Here is a 20,095-nt window from a genome sequence, read left to right as displayed (position 1 = left end):
CGCCTACAGTGTTCCTTGGGGTGGAATCCTCGCAGTGTCTAGAGGATCTGGGGGCTCCTGCGCCCCCATTTCTTCCATTTCCTAGACTATCCAGGGCAAGTCCCTCACCTCCCTGAGCATCGGTATCTTCTGAGAAAAGAAGCCGACCCCAGTGCCTACCTCATAGGATTACGTGAGACAACCGATGTCAAGCAGTGTTGCTTTGCTGCCTGAGAACCCCCGCCTGTCCCTTTCTCTCTGATGCCTTTCGGGGCAGAGATCCAGAGACCCCCTGCCTGAGTCACTTTGGCGAGTTTAACGCCCAGCCGCGCCAGGCACACAGTAGGTGCTCCATAAGTAAAACAGTGCCGGGAAGAATTCGGGCCGGGGATGTGGAACTGTGTGTGGCTCTGCGGGCTCAGAGGCCCTCCCAGAGCCCCGCCACCGTGTGCGCTCGGGGGCGGGGCGCCGGGGGCGGGACCGGGCGCTCGGGCTCCACCCCCAGTACCTTGTTAGGCGATCCTGCTCTCGCCCTGGCTCTCGGGTGCTAGGAGACAGCTGCCGGCGTCGGGTTGTGCGGAACCCTAACTGTATCCTCCGAATTTAACTCTGTGAGCCCGCGCGCGGAGGAGCTGGGGATAAGCGCCCCGGAAGCGCCCCGGAGCCCCTAAACAGAGAGCGGCCGCTGGGGGACAGCGCGCGGCGCCGGGGCCGGGCCGGGCCGACTTTTCTGTCGGAGGACGCGAACCGGCACGCTGCGCCTTTAAGGAGTCCAGCTGGGCTGGGCGCCCGAGCTGGGAGCGGCGCGGGTAGGAGCGCCGCGGCAGGTCCGAGTCCGGGGCTAGAGACCGAGGACCGGGGTCCAGGCCCGGCGGCGGGACCCAGGCGGCTGAGGCCGGTCAGGTGAGCGGGGGCGGGTGGATGGGCGGTGGTGCGCCCCTAGGGGGATGGGGCGCCTTGATGGCCCCGTGACCTCTCCCCCAATGCCTCCCGGCAGCTGCGCATCGGGTGGAAAGAGTCGGGGATCTGCACCTGCCTTTCCACTCCGCTCCCCGCGCGGACGCTGCCCCCACCTCCCGCTGCCTGGATAGGTTTGAGATGCCCGAACCCCGGCGCCCCACGTCCAGGGTTCAGGCTGCCAGCCTCTTGAAGCCGGGGGACACAGTGAGGACGGGTCGGGACCTGCACCCTCTTTCTACTCCGCCTCCCCACCCCCTGCGCCCGCAGCAGCCCTTAGGCGCCTCTCGCAGTGCTGAGAGGATTTTGGGGCTCCTGCAGCCCCGTTTCCCCCATTTCCTGGAGAAGGACTGCAGCTCGCCCTCCCAGACAGCATCTTGCTCCGTGTCACGCGCCGCCTCCGCGCCGCCCCCCAGATCTCTCTCCGCTAATACTCCCCACCCCGAGCAGCCTTTCAGTTTCCCTTTCCCCAGCCTACCCCGGCTCCCGTGCCCTTGCGCCCTCTCCTTGTCGAAACCCTTGAGTCAGGGTGCTGTCCAGCCAGGTACTCGCCGGCAACCTGCGGTCCCCCGCCTACGGCGACACGGGCTTCCCCGCTGCCTTAGAAATGCGGATTGTGTAACGCCAGCTGCAGGGCAGTGCACGTGCAGGGTTTGCACCCCTGAGCCCACAGCGAGGCCGGCTGACAGAGTGAGGCATGGGGGAGTGGGGGAGGAAGAGGATGCCAGAGGGTCTAGATACTGTGCATGCAGGGAATATGTATTTTGAGCCTTTTGTGTGCCCCAGGAGCTGGGTGGTTAAGAAGAGGAAATAAAGGGGAGGTCTTACTCCAGCTGGGACCTGGAGGCCCGCATTTATCTCACCACCCCGCTCCCCGCTGCTCCTGCCTGCTCAGAAATCCCTAGTGGCTCCACCTGGCTAAGAGTTTAAAATAGTTTGTAATGAATAAGAGCTGACATAGAATAAGCAAATATTGTGTGCCAGACCCTGTCCTAAGCCCCTTAAAAGAATTACCTGCCATAGTTTCCCCAACGGCCCCTTGAGGTAGGTACCACCGCTGTGCCCATTCCTGAGAGTAGGAATATGAAGCTTCCAGAGGTGGTCCTTTCCCAGGACACGAAGTGAGTCTGGCCTCAGAATCACCCCCCTCCCCCCAACTTCCCCCACCCGGCCTCGAACCACTAGACTTTTTACCCAGTTTCAACAAATTCTTATCAAGAACATTGTTATAATATAGGAAATTATAAATAAGAGAAATTAATCACCTGTGTTTCCAGCACCAATTTATTTTTCTAAAATTTCGTTCTCAGACTAGCAAGGGCCGCTCAGCTTCTGGTAACAGTACCCACTTTAGAGGGTAGTGGCAATATTTAGATAAAATAATGCACAGGGCCCAGCATGCGTTAAGCACTCAGAAAGCAGCAGCTGTTATTATGAAGAGTGGTAATTGACCATTACCTTGAATTACTGGAAAAAAAATCATTAATAAATGGCTCACACTGACTCTGCAGAAGTTAACCATTTTTTGTGCTCAGAAAGGCCTATGAGACTTTCTCCATAAATTTTCATCTTTTTATTATTTTTATTATTTTGCTTTTTTCGACACATTCTGTGGCTTTCTTCAACTCTAAATTACCCATTGTCTTTGTAGTTAGAGACAGAATTGCCCTTCTGTTTTTTTTTTTTAGCTTTTAAAATGTATGACCTTTGAGTTCTGTGAGCATCTGCAAACCCTAGAGTAAAAGATGGGAATGCAGTTTGTGCAACTGGGAAGTAATTCTGAAACTTGATGTGAGAAAAACCTTGTCCTTAGAGCTGATCCTGGTTTGCAGTATGTGTTGGGTGAGGTCTATCCTGGGGGCAAGAGGTTAGACTCAAAGATTATCTTTGGGTTTAGAGGGAAGAGAGGCAAGCATGAGTGTTTTGACTGGGTGTTGTGGGCTCACACCTCAAAGTGGCCAGCACTTTGAGAGGCCAAGGCAAGAGGATAACCTGAACCCAGGAGTTCAAGACTAGCCTGGGCAACATGGCGAAACCCCATCTCTACCCAAAAAAAAAAAAAAAAAAAAAAAATTAGCTGGGAGTGGTGTTGTGCACCTGTAGTCCCAGCTACTTGGGAGCCTGAGGTGGGAGGATTGCTTGAGCCTGGGAGGTCGAGGTTGCAGTGAGCTGAGATTGCACCACTGCACTCCAGCCTAGGTGACAAAGTAAGACCCAGTCTCAGAAAATAAAAAAATAAATAAAGGATGAGTGTTTATCCTAGTAGGCTAGCAGGCAGCTAAGAGTGGAAATCAGCTTCACTATGTCATATTCTTTAAAAAAAAGTTTATTTTTTAGAGATGAAGTCTCACTATGTTTCCTACTCAAGCTGGCCTGGAACTCTTGGGCTCAAGTAATTCTCCCACCTCAGCCTCCCAAGTAGCTGGGACTACAAGTGTGCACCACCACACCCGGCACACTATGTCATACTTTTTATGAAACTCCTGGTGATTTTGGTGATTAGATCAATTATTACTGAGTGATGAGTGTTCAAAAGAAAAGAGGCAAGGACATCCCCATCAAAGCTAAGTGTTTGGAGGATGCCGGGAAGCTAGTTCTGCAAGTTGAAAAAAAAATCATTAAAAAATTTCTCGTATTTGAGTCTTAAATGTTTTTTTTTTTTTTTTAAGAGACAGAGTCTCACTCTGTTACCCACGCTGGAGTGCAGTGGAGCAATCATAGCTCACTGTAACTTTAAACGCCCGGGCTCAAGCAATCCTGCTACCTCAACCTCCTAAGTAACTGGGGCTACAGGTGTGCACCACCAAACCTGGGTAATTTATTTATTTATTTATTTTTAGATGAGTCTCACTCTGTCACCCAGGCTGGAGTACAGTGGTGTGATCTCAGCTCACCGCAACCTCCACCTCCTGGGTTCAAGCGATTCTCCTGCCTCAGCCTCCCGAGGAACTGGGATTACAGGCATGCACCAGCACGCCTGGCTAATTTTGTATTTTTAGTAGAGACAGGGTTTCTCCATGTTAGTCAGGCTGATCTCGAACTCCTGACCTCAGGTGATCCGCCTGCCTTGACCTCCCAAAGTGCTGGGATTGCAGATGTGAGCCACCGCGCCCGGCCAAACCTGGGTAAGTTTTAAATTTTTTTGTTGTTGTTGGTTGTCACAACTTGTAGGTAATATCAAGTGAATAGAGGCCAGGGACGCTGCTAAACATCCTACAATGCACAGGACAGTGCCGCAACAAAGAATTATATAGCCTCCAATGTCACTCGTGCCACAGTTGAGAAACTGAAACCAGACATGATTTTCACAACATTAAAGTCCTTTCTGACCTTGCATGTAGTTGTCTCTTCCAAGAAGGTCAAGGTATTCTCCTAAACCAGACTCTTAGAAACCCTCTGGATCCTATTTGACGCTTCCCAATCCTAGAGGCCACGTAGGGTGTTGCTGCCTGTGGTTGGATGGGTTTGGGGTCTGTCATGAGCTTTTGTGCGACTCTCTGGTACTGTGCCAAGGAAACTGCTGATTCAGGGGAGCAGGACCGCACTCAGGAGGTATGGGCAGAGGTTCTTACACTGCTGCGGGTTGGGATCCTCTTCTTTTTAAGTAATATATTAACAGCAACCTTTGCTTTGAGGCATTTTTCCAGAAGCTGTGGCTGTTTGGCTGTTGGCATCGGGTGTTTGCCTTGTGATATATCCAGAAAAGGATTCAGACCTTACATATGATGAAGTCTGGGGATGGTACTGGACTCTGAGAGTATAAAGATGGCAATGCAGACCCTGCCCAGAGACTACTCAGGCATCTCCCTAGGCCTGAGCAGTGGCCATGCAGGGTGGTGGAGGTATGGCAGGGCTGCCCAACTGCCTGTGAAGTCAGGCAAGATCCCAGCAGTGTGGAGTGACTGCTTAATATCTGCCTGTCACTGCTTTGAACAGTTTCCTTGCATCATCCCATTTCATCCCCACACTGAGGTAGAATTCTAAGAGGTTAGGTCCCTTGCTACAGTCATATGACAAGCATGTAACCAGAACAGAGTCACAGTGGTCAGTGGCAGAGCAGAAATTTGAACCCAGGTTGTTGAGCTGCAAAACTGAACTGTCAGAGGAGCATTTATAGAGAGGGGCAGTGCTTTAATAACCAAGACTTTTAGGATGGGCTGGAGCTCACCAGGCAAGAGGGAGAATAGGTGTGCTAGGGAGAGGGGAGCAGGTGTGCCAAAGTCCTAGAGGTGTGGGAGAGCACGGCGTGTCTGGGGGTTACAGATCGTTATGGGAAGGGATGGAGGGCAGGTGATAGGCAGTGATAGAAGAAGATGACTCTTGAGAGATGGGCAGGCACCAAATCCTAAGTGCCTTCAACATCATGCTAAGAGCCACTGCCAGCCACTGGTGAATTAGCAGAGAGGAAGAGAAAACTGTGTAACATTGAGCAGCTTGCTTAACTTCTCTAGGACCCAGCTGCCCATCCAAACTAAAACTTCTAAAACTATACTGCTCTGATGAATGTTTCTTTCATTGGTGGCCATATGAGCAGAGTGAAGGAATGGCCTGTGTTGACACTGGTAGGGCAGCCCTGTTGATTCATGACTTCTCTCCCTAAGTCTGTGTGATGGGTGCAGGGAGTGGTTTCTTATCAGTCAGTAGTTGGTTCTGTTTCGGCTTTCCAGCTTATCATTTGGCATTGACCAAGTCCGCCAGGGGCAAGGCACAATGGATGCTAAGTATTGTGGCAGAGGCAAAGATGTGGTCAGACTTCTTTTTGAGGGGCTTGCAGCGTAGTGGACAGTCCAGCCAGTGTTTTCATCGCAAGATACAAATCACAAGTGTCTTGAGAAGGAAGTATTCATACCAAATGTTCTGGGGCATGGAGGATGAAACAGAGGTTACTGGGGGATTGAGGAAAGGCTAAGTGAAGGAGATAACTTCTAGCTCCACCAGAAAGATTTTTTAAAGGATAACTGGGGGTAAACAGAGGCTGTCTTAATGTCTTACAGGTAGAGAGAGTGGAGAAAATAGAGGAAAAACACCAGAAAGCCAGTGCAGGTATAGTCATAAGGGAGTCAGATTATTAAGTGTATCTAGCATCTGATTCTCCACAGTTTCCATATTATGGATGGGAAGCAAAAGTTTTCTTTTCTTTTTTTTTTTTTTTTTTTTTTGAGACAGAGTCTCATTCTGTTGCCCAGGCTTGAGCGCAGTGGTGTGAACTCGGCTCACTGCAGCCTCTGCCTCCCAAGTTCAAGGGATTCTCATGCCTCAGCCTCCTTAGTAGCTGGGACTACAGGTGTGTGCCACCATGCCTGGCTAATTTTTTTGTATTTTTAGTTAGAGACAGGATTTCACCATATTGGCCAGGCTAGTCTCGAACCTCAAGTGATCCACCTGCCTCAGCCTCCCAAAGTGCTGGGATTACAGGCATGAGCCACTGCGCCTGACTGGGAAGCAGAAGTTTTCATAATAGGAAAATACTCATTAATGGACTAGCCATGTGCAAAATTAGGTCCTACTTCATCATCTCTCCCTCTGTTTTCAACCCTGATGGTCAGTTAGGCTCCAGGAGCATTCATATTTTGACTCTGGATCTCTCTCTGGTCGTCATATGTTTTGCAGATATGATACAAACCATGGAAAGTAAAATTGCAACTCTTAAGAGAGGCAATATCTCATGAAATCAAAGCCAGTGATGTTGGAGAACTGCTTGGATGACGTGTCAAAGCAATAATAGGATCTGGCAATGTGAGATCTGCCAACAATTGATGAAGAGAAGGGGTGAACACTCCTTTAGGGGAGAGACTTGAAAATCAAAGAATTGAGAGGCCCTCGAGAAATCAGTGAGGCCATAAGATATTTTTGCAAAAATGGCTTATGATAGCACAGTGATGACCAAACGTTAATTGGAAAGACTTATACTGTAAAACAGTTTACACGAGATCAAGTCTTTGTTCTAAGAATTTGCACAGGGCTGAGCATGGTGGCTCGCACCTGTAATCCCAGCACTTTGGGAGGGCAAGGCAAGAAGATTCTTGAGGCCAGGGGTTCGAGAACAGCCTGGGTAACATAGAGAGACCCCATCTCTACAAAAAGTGAAAAATTAGCTGGGCATGGTGGTGCATGCCTGTGGTCCCAGCTACTCATGAGGCTGAGGTGGAAGGATCACTTGGGCCCAGGAGGTCGAGGCTGCAGTGCGCTACTGCAATCTAACCGGGGCAACACAGCAAGACCCTGTCCCAAATTAAAAAAAAAAAAAGAAGCACAGAAGTGTAATTATAACCGAAATTTTGCTTAGTATTTACTATTGCTTTTAAAATAGATAGATTTGATTTTTGTTTTGTTTATTTGGATAAAGTACTAAACAAAACTGTATTTTACTCTTAGCTATGAAATTCTGAGTGTGGCTTTACCATATATCCTTTTTTCTGGTGTTCATCTTCTTGGGCTACTGAGGTCTCCGGGGAGGAGATTCTGGCTAGAAAGAAGATGTGGATCAGCTCACAAGGACCCTGAATGCTAGACTTTGTGCTGGGAGTGGGAAGTCTTGTCCTGCTAAAGCCTGCCAGTGTTTATTAACAGGGCTCCTTTTCTTGTTTAACATCAACTTTGTTCCTGCAGTTAGAAAGTACTGTAGACCAACTTCACCTCCTTTTTTTGTTTGTTTTTTGAGACGGAGTCTCGCTCTGTCACCCAGGCTGGAGTGCAATGTCTCCATCTCAGCTCATCGCAGCCTCCACCTCCCAGGTTCAAGTGATTCTCCTGCCTCAACCTCCTGAGTAGCTGAGATTACAGGTGCCCACCCCTACACCTGGCTAATTGTGGATTTCTAGTAGAGACAGGATTTCACCATGCTGGCTAGGCTGGTCTTGAGCTCCTAACCTCAGGTAATCCGCCCAGCTGGGCCTCCCAAAGTGCTGGGATTATAGCCATGAGCCACTGCACCTGGCCACTTCACCTCCTTTAGAAAGGCAAAACCCCAGGCTGGGCACGATGGCTCACGCCTGTAATCCCAGCACTTTGGGAGGCCGAGGCGGGTGGATCATTTGAGGCCAGGAGTTTGAGACCAGCCTGGCTAACATGGCGAAACCCTGTCTCTACTAAAAATACAAAAATTAGCCAGGCGTGGCGGTGCATGCCTGTAGTCCCAGCTACTTGGAGAGGAGGAGGCATGAGAATTGCTTGAACCCTGGAAGCAGAGGTCACAGTGAGCTGAGATGGTGCCACTGCACTGTAGCCCGGGCACCAGAGGGAGACCCTGTCTTGAAAGGAAGGAAGGAAGGGAGGGAGGGTAGGAGGGTAGGAGGGAGGGAGGGAGGGAGGGGCAAAAGCATCTTTGACCTCCCTGCTTTTCCTCTTATTTAAAAGTACAAGTTTGGCCAACAGAGAATGTTTTGGGTGCTGAGGTTCTATTTTTGCTGTCTGCTATATAGCACACCAATAGAGAGCTATTTTAATTCCTTTCAGCCATGTGGCAAATAGTCATGTACATGATGCTCTTTCTAGCACTTTACCGTTGAGGGGTGACCTGGCTGATGACAGTACATGTATTCATGCTAATTCAGTGAGAAATGTTCAGATCAAAGCCTGTTGTGGGCTCCACTAGAGCCTGAAGACTTTGGGCTCCTTGAAGGTAAAGGGTCAAGTGGCTTTTGGCTCCTGTTTTATCCAGCAGGAGACTGGCTTGTATTTCTGTAGGGTTGTCTTGTTTTAAACATGTTTTCAAGCAGGCGGTTATTCCAGACTATCACCACAGCCTACATCTTGACCAAAGAGGCTGATGTTGCCAGGTCAGTGCATGTGTGACATGTTTCATTGCCTTGCTTCTTGGCCAGTGTGATTTGTTAAAAGCTGTACCACAGGATACACAACCCCCCTGCCTTCCAACTGAGCCTCAGACTGATCTGCCTGCCTATCCCCCCTCTGCCTGTCACTTCTCTAGAGGATCAGGTAGCACTGCTTTCTGGTTCTCTCTGATCCTCCACCCACAGGACCAGCCTCACTGGGCTGACTTCTCTTTCCCACGGTGCTGCCCAGGTGGCCAAAGCAGGGAGGGACTGTGGGCTAGACTGGTTCTTGAATGAGAACCCCCATGAGGAACCAGTTGTCAGAGTTTTGGTGCAAAGCAAGAGAGAGTGAACCATCTAACCAGTACCTCTCCCAGAACCACAGAGGAGATAAGAATTTGTGGTTTATGGATGGTCATGTGTTTCCAGGATAGAACGATAAGAACGTTTATCATTAGAAAAATTTAAATTCCTATCTTCTATCTTAGACTACTGGACTTTGAGTCTTAAGGACTAAAGTTCCTGCCATGCAGGTATAACTTTTGGACAGTCACGTAGGCAGTAGTCCCCCAGTCATTGAATCATTGAATGTTAATAGAGTGGGCTGCTAGGCTGCGTAGCGTGTGTGGAGATGGAGGGAGTTTCATCCTCCATCCTTCCAGCATTCACATTTGTATTTCTTCCCTCATAATGCGAAACAGTTAATATTTGGTTGCTGTCTCTAATGGGCTTTTTTTTTTTTTTTTTTGAGACAGAGTCTTACTGTGTCACCCAGGCTGGAGTGCAGTGGCCTGATCTTGGCTCACTGCAACCTCCACCTCCCAGGTTCAAGGGATTCTAGATGGGACTACAGGCATGTACTACCACACCCGACTAATTTTTGTATTTTTAACAGAGATGGGGTCTTGCTACATTGCCCAGGCTTGTCTCGAACTCCTGGGCTCAAAGTGATCCTCCTGCTTCAGCCTTCCAAAGTGCTGGGATTACAAGTGTGCGCCACGGTGCCTGGCCTCTTGAACTACTGTAGAGTCTGGGACTGGCCAGTAGAACTTTTGTGATAAGGGAAATGTTCTATATTTCTGCCGTCCAATATGATAACCACAAACTAGTGGCTACTGAGCATTTGACATGTGGTTAGTGCAGCTGAGGATCCGAATTTTAAATTTTATTTAATTTCAATTTAATTTTAAGCAGCCACATGTGACTAGTGGCTACCATACTGAACAATACAGATGGACTACTTTATTTGAGGAGTTTATATTTTAGTATTTTTGTTTGTTTGTTTGTTTTTGAGACAGTCTTGCTCTGTCATCCAGGCTAGAGTACAATGGCACAGTCATGGCTCGTTGCAACCTCCACCTCCCAGTCAAGCTATCCTCGTGCCTCAGCCTCCTGAGTTGCTGGGACTACAGGCACACAGCACCACGCCTGGCTAATTTTTGTATTTTTAGTAGAGTTGGGGTTTCACCGTGTTGGCCAGGCTGGTCTCGAACTCCTGGCCTCAAGTGATCCACCCGCCTTGGCCTCCCAAAGTGCTGGGATTACAGGCGTGAGCCACAATGCCCAGCCTATATTGTAGTTTTTCATTAAATATGCACATAGTAGCACTTCAAAAGGGACAGAAGGTGTCAGTGAAAAGTCTCCCTCTCATCTCTGTCCCCAGTCCTGCCGTTTCCCAGTGCTAACTATAATCATGGCCAATTTCTTTTGTGTCCATTCAGAAGGATTTCCCACATACATAAGCATAACAAATATGTTTTCTCTCTCACTCTCTGTTTTTCAATATTAGAGGTATTACTCTTAACCACTGTCTTCTGTTCCATGCTTTTTTGAGTTAATGTACCTTGGAGGTCATTACCCATAGGAACAAATAGGACTGTCTCATTATTCAGATGGCTTATATTTAATTTCTATTTGTATTTAATGGCTACATGTATTTCTTTGCAAAGCTATATCATCATTTACTTAACTATAAGTTCACTATATGTGAGCATGTGAATTATTTCCAATCTTTTGCCATTATGAATACTATTATAATACTCTTACACAAACATTTTCACACATAATCAGGCATAAACACAGATAAATTCCTAGAAGATCATAGCCAGGCATGGTGGCTCACACCTGTAATCCTAGCACTTTGGGAAGCCAAGGCAGGCAGATCACCTGAGGCCGGGAGTTCGAAGACCAGCCTGACCAACATGGAGAAACCCTGTCTCTACTGAAAATACAAAATTAGCCGGGCGTGGTGGCGCATGCCTGTAATCCCAGCTACTCGGGAGGCTGAGGCAGGAGAATAGCTTGAACCCAGGAAGCGGAGGTTGCAGTGAGCCAAGATCGCGCCATTGCACTCCAGCCTGGGCAACAAGAGTGAAACTCCATCTCAAAAAAAAAAAAAAAAAAGAGATGATCATTAGGTCAAGGATATGTGCATTTTACATAGCCACAGATTTTGCCAAATTGCAATCTGTAGAGTTTGCTGATGAGAATGCAAATTGGTACATTATATGAGAGCATCTATTTTTCCATAGCCTCAATGGCACAGTCTGTATTAAACTTCTTGTTCTTTACCAGTACAATAAAGGAAGATCACCATCACCCTGTAGATTTAATTTGCATATCTCTTGTTATAAATAAGATTGAGCATCTTTTTATATGTTTAAGAGTCATTTGTATTTCCTTTGTGGTGAATTATCTGTTCAGATCATTTGCTCATTTTTCTATTAGGTTTTGCTGTTGTTGGTCTTGATTTGTGGGAGCCCTTTATACATTAAGGAAATTACTATGTTGACTCTATTATGTATTTACAAATTTTAATCTTATTTATTGTATCTCTTTCCAGGTGGAAATTTAAAAACTTTTTTATGCAACTAATACTCTTTTTGTTATGGCCTCTGAATGTTAGACATTACTTAGAAAGCCCTTTCCTATGGAGATATTTTTAAAATAGGATTCTCATGTTTCCTCCTAGAACTTTGATGGTTTTATTTTTTATATTTAACTCTTCAATTCATCTGAAACAATTCAGGGGTTTTGCTGATTTCATTTCCTTTGCTCATCTCATTTTCTGGCTGCTGGGCAGTTTGTAGTGCCTCCCTGCTTCTGCATGGCCCAGTTTTGGAGTGGTGCGGCTCCCCTGACAGTACCAGTGCCGACACTCTGGTAATAATATTATCCTCACTTGCCCATTGGTTGCTGCCTTGCTTCCATTCCTTTCTGAACACACTGTTCAGGTAAGCCCTAACCCCAATGGAGGAGAGCTTTAACTATCGTTCCATGCTGGACTACTCACCAGATTTCTTCTTTGACCTCTGTAAAGCCCTGCCCTTTGTGCACATTTGCCTTATTGCCTCACTGGGGTAGGTGACCTGAACAAGAGGCTATAAAGTATAAAGCCTTGTTTATACTACAAGAGACTTGTAGTATAAAGCCACAGGCTGTTTGTACTTTGCCTGTGCTGAGGAAGAGAGCACTCCACCTTCACTGAAGCCAGCAATTTGGCCGGCTGTTAGCACTTCATTCATATTCGCTAGTATGAGTTAATACTTTGTCATTTTATTTCTTGTGATTCCAGAATCTCATTTTCAGCTTCTGCCAGAGCCAGTAGCAATTGGGAAAGAAGGCTGTGCCTTTGAAGAGTGAGTATGGATTTTAACCACCATAGATTTACCCCAAAAGGCAGCTTTTAATGAGACTGGGACTACTATTGTAAGCCCCGCTCCCAAGCCCTCTGCAGGCCAAACTGTGCTGCATGATTTCTCTGATCAGTAGATCTGGTGGGAAGGGATTCGGCACCTGGTGGTTTTCAAAGCTCTGGTGCACACCCTAAAAACCCCCTACAAATAGTTCTGAAAAACTCTGCGGGGGAACCTGGCTCTGAATTTGAAGGGAGTCTGGAAGGCATGGGCTCATGGGCCCCAGTGCTTTCCTGGAAAGGGGACACTTGAACCGGCCCTGAGGGCAGAGAAGGGTTCATCAGGCAGCCCAGACGTGGGAGTGCTCCACACCAAGGGGTCAGCAGGGAGGAAGACAGAATGAAGCTGTATGGGGCTTGCATGGGGGCTGGGAGCTGGTTATTTGGAGTGCAGGCAAAGACGTGGGTGTCAGGACTGGGAAGTTCAGCTGGGACCCCATGGGGCGGTCAGAGTTCACATTTTATTTGGTGAATATGAGACCAGCACAGCCTGATCCCTGGTGTGAAATTGAGAAGATTCCTGTGGCAGCTGATGGTGGTGGGACTGTGGGGCATGAAAGAATAGCCTTTACAGAAACAGGAGGGAGAGGAAGGGAGGACCTGGACCCAGTGTGGTGACTGAGGGGAGCTGCGGTCCGACTCATACAAAGTCCTACACCTGGTGACAATTTTTCTTTTTACCTTACATTCCTAGTAAATGTTAAACCCAACTGGGATTGGGTTTTTAGGGATTAGTTTTTAGGGATGTAAGTCCCCTAAGGCTGTGCTGTCTAATATGGTAGTTCTTATCCACATGTAGCTGTTGAGCACTTGAAGTGTGGCTAGTGTGGCTGAAGAACTGAAGTTTGAATTTTCTTTGGCTTTAATCAATTTCAGTTTAAATTGCCATATATTGGGCAGTGCAGTTTGTTTAGACTTGGACAAGTTGACTCCAGTGCTGGTGCGTCTTCACCTTTGCCTAACAGGAGTGATGAGCAAGTAGGAGAATGAAACTTGCCTTGGCATCTAGGAGGTTAGACTGATGCAGTTACTGTCGGCAGAAATCAGTAAGTTGGCCAGGTGCAGCGGCTTGCGCCTGTAATCCCAGCACTTTGAGAGGCTGAGGCAGGGGGATCACTTGAGGTCAGGAGTTTGAGACCAGCCCAACATGGTGAAACCCTGTCTCTACTAAAAAGACAAAAATTAGCTAGGCATGGTGGCAGATGCCTGTAATCCCAGCTACTCAGGAGGCTGAGATAGGAGAAGCGCTTGAACCCAGGAGGTGGAGGTGGCAGTGAACCAAGATCATACCACTACATTCCAGCCTGGCTGACACAGCGAGACTCCATCTCAAAAAAAAAAAAAAAAAAAAAAAAAAAGACAGAAATCAGTAAGTCAGGAGAAGTGAGGTGAGATGTGTCTATGAGATTCTATGAAAGTGTTTTATGTTGTTTATTCTTGGATTTTACTTTATACCCTGAAGACTAAGATATCAGAACTCAAGATCCCAGTTTTCAAATCAGTGAGAACATTAAAAGAAAACTGTGAGATGTGCCTTACTCCTAACCCCAGATTAAACTTCATTTCCCTGATGCAATGTTTATCTGGATCCACTGACATGTCCCCCATCCAATTAATCTTTGCCACTGTGTTCAGACATAAGGGCCCCCAAATGCACAGCTTGGGTGTTAGGCAGTGGCAGTGGATCCTGAGCCTGGGATGTGAGAGTATGTTTTCCCTGGTGCCAGCATGGCCAGCTCTCCTTCCTGGCATTGCCTGCTTCACACTGTGCCGCAGTGTCTTTAACCCTGGGGTGCCTCACTTTACACGATAAATAGATAAAATGAAGTGTTTTTCTTTTTCAGTGTATTCAGTCAGGCGATAAACATGATCAAGCACCAAGTCTTTGCCAGGTGATGTTTTAGGTTCTGGGAACTCTAATAGGAAAGAAGATTCTTGTGGGGCCGAGCCAGATCCTACTCTTTAATTGCCTGGCATAATTCCAGAAATGTTTAAGTCACCGGAGTAAGAAAGAACAGACATGACTATTTGAATGTTCTCATTAACTAGGTGAGGAAGCCAAGGTCTCCCAGCTGACATGTGGAAGAGCCATGTTGGAGAGGGCCAGCTGCCACACTGGTGCCCCCGGCCTGGTGCCATCCATCGCACGAGTCTGCCATTCATGGACAACCATCACGATTTTTGCTAGATTCATGTATCACCTACTAAACATTTTTCTTTAAATTTACTCCTTTTGTTTTTTGAAACAGTCTCCCTCTGTCACCTAGGCTGGAGTGCAGTGGCACATTCTCAGCTCACTGAAACCTCAGCCTCCAGGCTCAAGTGATCCTCCCACCTCAGCCTCCTGAGTAGCTGAGACTACAGGCGCATGCCACCATGCCTGGCTAATTTTTGTATTTTTTTGTAGAGATGGGGTCTCTCCATGTTGCCCAGGCCAGTCTCAAACTCCTCTGCTCAAGCACTCCGCCTGCCTCAGCCTCCCAAAGTGCTGGAATTATAGGTATGAGCCACCGCGCCCAGCCTAGAGAGCTGTTAGAACCACCACACTGAGAGTTTCTCTTTGACCCAACCAGGACTGAAAAGAACTGAAAAGAGATGACTTTCCTAGTATATATGTTGTTATCCGATGCTGTGTACCCCTGAAACACTCTTTAGTACTCTCCTACTCACTAAAGTCATCTTGCAAACTCTCAGTTGTCCCATGCTTTGGGAAACTCAAGTTACACTTCTTAGTTGATCTCTGATTTTTGGCCATTGGCAGTTCCTGGTTCATAATGCTTCAGTTTTTTTCTGCCTCCAACCTCTCCCCTGGGTACACAGAGTATTCTAGAAATAAACACCAGCATGGCAGGGGAGCTGTCTTTTTAAAGGAAAGCTGAAGCAAGTCCTTTGTAAAATGAAGGATGTTGTAGAGGTAGGAATACATTGCCTACTCTTTATCTGTACAGAAAACTCAGAATTGTGGTTTCTTCAACTAAGGTCTGGATTTATTTGACCTTGTCAGGGAGAGTATGCAGGGTTTTCTGTAATAAGTCCAAACCTTGCTAAATTGATCATGTTCTACAAAAGCTGCTTAGGGAAGACTTTATTCTGCTGTTAAATAGAAGATGGAGCCAGATGCGGCCTTCGCTGAAACTGACTGGCATTTTGGCAGGCACCGACAGAGCAGAGAGGGGTTTTTTTGATGATCATGCCTTCATTTCGGGGCTATCATCTCCAGTGTCAGAGTCTATGATATATATGGCTTTGGGCATAAATTGTTCTAATTCCTAGTCCAAAGGACTCCCTGCTGCTCAGTAATCTGAATTCACAGTGGCTCCCAGCAGTTTTTAAGGACTTTGTATGATGTGAAAAAGTCTTCTCAAAGCTGACAGTTCCCATCTTTGTCAACTCATTCACAGCCCACGATGTTCCAACAGACCTGTACAGATTCCCTTCAGTCTGTGATTAACTCGCTTACTCCTTGATGGTGATGCCTTCTAGCAGGGTAAATTATAGCCAGTGTTAAATAGGTGACTCCTTCAGGGATTTTTGTAATTACTAAAAGAGGAAAGATGTCAGGTCTCTTACAGAATCATTGGGAATGGTTGTTCCTGAAAGAAATGAAACAGATGGAACCCATTTTGTAAATTTGCTTTTCACTGATTCATTTGTACCTTATTTGTGTCCTGCGCCATACTTGACACTGAGAAAGAACATACATGATTGTCCCTACCCTCAAGGAGTTCTGGTTCCAGAAGGAAAAACAGGCCAATGATTTAAGTGTGCTGGGAAAATTATTTACAGTGACTAAGAAACTGAGAGGGCAGTTGCATCAGAGACAAAGCCAGTGCTTATGCCCTGGGAAGGTGGCAGCTTTCATCACTGTAGACTCAGGACTGTACTCAAGTAGAGTATGTGTATGTAATGAAAAGAACCATCTAATCCACCTATGGGTGCATGTGTCTCCTTCTCCAGGCTGTGAGGTGCTTGCTAGGCGAAATCTCTTGAAGATGGAGAGCTCATATCTTCATGGAGAAATTAGGGATGATGAATGTAGACACCTAACAGCAAAGAGGTTACAGAGACTGAGGACCGGCCATTTGTGGGAAAAAAAAAAAATAGACAAAGTGGAGCTTGGTGCAAAGGTAGTGGATTGGAGTTAGAAACCTGTTTTGTAATCATGACTACCAGCTGGGTGGCCTTGGGCTAGTTAGCCTCTCAGAGCCTCAACTTCCTCAGCCTATAAAACAGATGAAACACCTGCCTTTCCTATGTGACAGGGTTGATGTGCTATATCGAAGGTTGGCAAATTAGAGCCTACAGGTCAAATTTGGCCTACAGTCTATTTCTGTGAAGTTTTATTGGAACACAGTCATACTCATTTGTTACATATCTTCAATGGCTGCTTTCTCATCCAGTGGCAGATTGAGTAGCTGTGATAGAGACTCTGTGTCCCACAGTGCTAAAATCATCACTGTCTGGCGCTTTACAGAAAAAGCATGCTGACCCTTGTGCTCAGTGGTTTCGGATGTTATACTGTGCTGCATTGAACTTGTTATCAAATTGAATTAAGTATCAGTCGATAGAGGCATATGGGAGAGATTGCTTCATTTCCCAGGAAATGTAAGGAAAGCCATGATTTGCTAGATGTTAATGCTTTTTCTTAAAGAAATCTGTATTATGTTTGGTGAATCCTGCACACTTAGCACAGATGGCTGGGAATCAAGGCAGAGAGTCACACCTGGCTTACAGGTCCTTCCAGGTGTTGTATTGGGGAGAATGATGGGACTTGAAATATATATTTATATACTTTATGATATATATGTGTGTATATACATATATGTGTGTATACACACACACAGATATATATATATATGTAAATAGATATGAGGTCTTGCCATGTTGACCAGGCTGGTCTTGAATGCCTGGCCTCAAGCTATCCTTCCACCTCTGCCTCCCAAAGCGTTGAGAGTACAGACATGAGCCACGGAACCCAGCCTGAAGTATTTTTCATTCCATGCTAGAATGAACTGTATTGTAAGCTCATAAGACAGGACAGGGCAGGGCCTCTGATACAGCTGGAATTCTAATGCCCCAATAATATGTCAGGTCCTAGTCTTGGTGCTGGGGACACCCAGTCCTTACTCTCATGCATCCCACATTCTAGCCTTTAGATGTGTAAGTCTTTAGGAAGACATCAGAAAGTACACTGAAAACTACCTTTTTGGCTTATTCCCCCCTAACTTTGTATTACGTATCTATTTTTAGAATTGATTATATATTTATAAAACAACTTAAAAGTTTTAAAAAGTGAAAAATAAGTCTCCTGTCTATTCCTTACACTTAGCTATCTAATTCCCCACCTTAGATGCAATCAGTTACTGGTTTCTTGTATCCATGTGTACATGTATATTTGTTCATTGATTTCTTTAAAAGTCTATCTTTTTTTTTTTTTTTTAAAGATTCTTACTCCGTTGCCTAGGCTGGAGTGCAGTGGTGCATTCATTGCTTACTACAGCTTCAAAGTCCTGGGCTCAAGTGATCCTCCTGCCTCAGCCTCCCAAAGTGCTGGATCACAGGCATGAGCTACCATGCCCAACCTGTCCTACTTTTTTATTTTTTTATTTGTTTTTGTTTTGTTTTGTTTTGAGATGGAGTCTTGCTCTTGTTGCCCAGGCTAGAGTGTAATGGCACAATCTCGGTTCACTGCAACCTCCGCCTCCTGGGTTCAAGCGATTCTCCTGATTCTCCTGCCTCAGCCTCCCGAGTAGCTGGGATTACAGGCGCCTGCCACCACACTTGGCTAGTTTTTGTATTTTTAGTAGAGATGGGGTTTCACCATGTTGGCCAGGCTAGTCTCAAACTCTTGACCTCAGGTGATCTGCCCAGCTCAGCCTCCCAAAGTGCTGGGATTACAGGCGTGAGCCACTGCGCCCAGCTTCTTTTTTATTTTTAAATACTGCAAGCCTAAAGAAAGATTGAAAGGATAATATTATGTAACCTTCACCTGGATTCCCCAGTGGTTAGCATTTTACCATATTTGCTTTGTTTCTCTCTTTTCCTCCCACCAACACACACACCAACACAAACACACACACACACACACACACACACTACTTTTTCTCTCCTGAACCTTTAAAAGTGAGTAGCAGATACCATCATACTTCACCCCTTACAACTTCAGCAGACAGCTCCTAAGAGGGAAGATATTCTCCTATGTACATACATAACCACAATTTCATCATCATACTCAAGAATTGTATCACTGATACAATGACGTTGTCTAATACCCAGCCCTTACGCAGATTTCCACATTTGTCCCAACAATGTCTTCTATAGTGTTTTTTACAAATCCAGGCTCCTCTGAAAAATTCCTCGTTACTTTTAGTTGTCACGTCCATTTGGTTTTTTTAAAGCACTTGCCTGCTTTGCTTTCCTCCTGTTCTTTACCCTCATTCCGAGAACTTCACTTTTCTTGTCCCCTTTGCTTCTTCGCCTCTTTTCCCTTGATACAGAGTTTTAATATCGTCATCCTCTTTGGCCCCTGCAGGAGTCAGCCAGCCTGAAAGAGCAGGATGGATGTTGATGTGGTTAACATGTTTGTGATTGCGGGCGGGACACTGGCCATCCCAATCCTGGCATTCGTGGCTTCATTTCTTCTGTGGCCTTCAGCGCTGATAAAAATCTACTATTGGTAAGCCAGTTTCATCATTGACATTTTCAAGAGTATCATAATATTGACAACTTCTCTGCTTGTCCTTTTTGTGGTTGTTGTCCTACATTTTATCAGGAAATAGATATAGAGAAAAGTTGAAAGGTACTCATCCTGTTTGGAATTTTGGGAGTGCTCTTGAAGAATGTTACCAGATCAGTTCTTTCAGGTTTGTTGGCTTATTTGTTTGCTTTTTGGAGACAGAGTTGTGCTCTGTTGCCCAGGCTGGAGTGCAGTGGGACGATCTCGGCTCACTGCAACCTCCACCTCCTGGGTTCAATCAATTTTCCTGCTTCAGCTTCTGAGTAGCTGGGATTTTTCAGGTGTGTGCCACCAAGCCCAGCTAATTTTTTTTGTATTTTTAGTACAGATGGGGTTTCACCACACTGGCCAGGCTGGTCTCAAATTCCTGGCCTCAAATGATCCACCCATCTCGCCCTCTCAAAGTGCTGGAATTACAGGCATGAGCCATCATGCCTGGCCCTTTCAGGTTTGTGATAGCATCTTTCTCTACCCACATTCCCAAAGTCAGTGATTCTATCTTCAAGCAAGTATTGTACATTTTTATGGGAACTCCTTTGATATCTTCTTGATCATTGGTTGTTTTTTGTTTTTTTGGTGTTTTGTTTTGTTTTTGAGACAGAGTCTCCCTCTGTCACCTAGGCTGGAGTGCAATGGTGTGACCTTGGCTCATTGCAACCCCTGCTTCCCAGGCTCAAGCGATTCTCCTGCGTCAGCCTCCCGAGTAGCTGGGACTACAGGCGCATGTCACCATGCCTGGCTAATTTTTGTATTTTTAGTAGAAACAGGCTTTCACCATGTTGGCCAAGCTGGTCTCGAACTCCTGACCTCAAGTGATCCTCCCACTTCATCCTCCCAAAGTGCTGGGATTACAGGTGTGAGCCACCATGCCTGGCCTTGATCATTGGATACTGACCCTGTGATGTCCTGACAGGTGCAGCGATGTTACTGAAAAATGAACAAGAAAGACCAGAA

General features: G+C 46.4%; 1 protein-coding gene across 2 annotated transcripts in view; it reads left to right on the top strand.

Annotated features, from left to right (window-relative positions):
- Window positions 1-480: 480 nt before the first annotated feature.
- ABHD6 (abhydrolase domain containing 6, acylglycerol lipase) overlaps window positions 481-20,095 on the top strand; it is a 54,561-nt gene continuing 34,946 nt past the window's right edge. The window contains exons 1-3 of one of the 2 annotated variants that reach the window (XM_007984771.3): window positions 481-882; window positions 12,286-12,349; window positions 18,938-19,081. In XM_007984771.3, the coding sequence (XP_007982962.2) occupies window positions 18,963-19,081 (119 nt within the window). In that variant the 5' untranslated portion in view covers window positions 481-882; window positions 12,286-12,349; window positions 18,938-18,962. The remainder of the gene's footprint in view (window positions 883-12,285; window positions 12,350-18,937; window positions 19,082-20,095) is intronic. The other variant, XM_007984770.3, reaches the window with a different exon arrangement.

This window comes from Chlorocebus sabaeus, chromosome 22 (assembly GCF_047675955.1).
Source record: "Chlorocebus sabaeus isolate Y175 chromosome 22, mChlSab1.0.hap1, whole genome shotgun sequence".
Classification (NCBI taxonomy): domain Eukaryota; kingdom Metazoa; phylum Chordata; class Mammalia; order Primates; family Cercopithecidae; genus Chlorocebus; species Chlorocebus sabaeus.
Note: the sequence above shows the minus strand (reverse complement) of the source record. Positions and strands in the feature narration are given on the sequence as shown.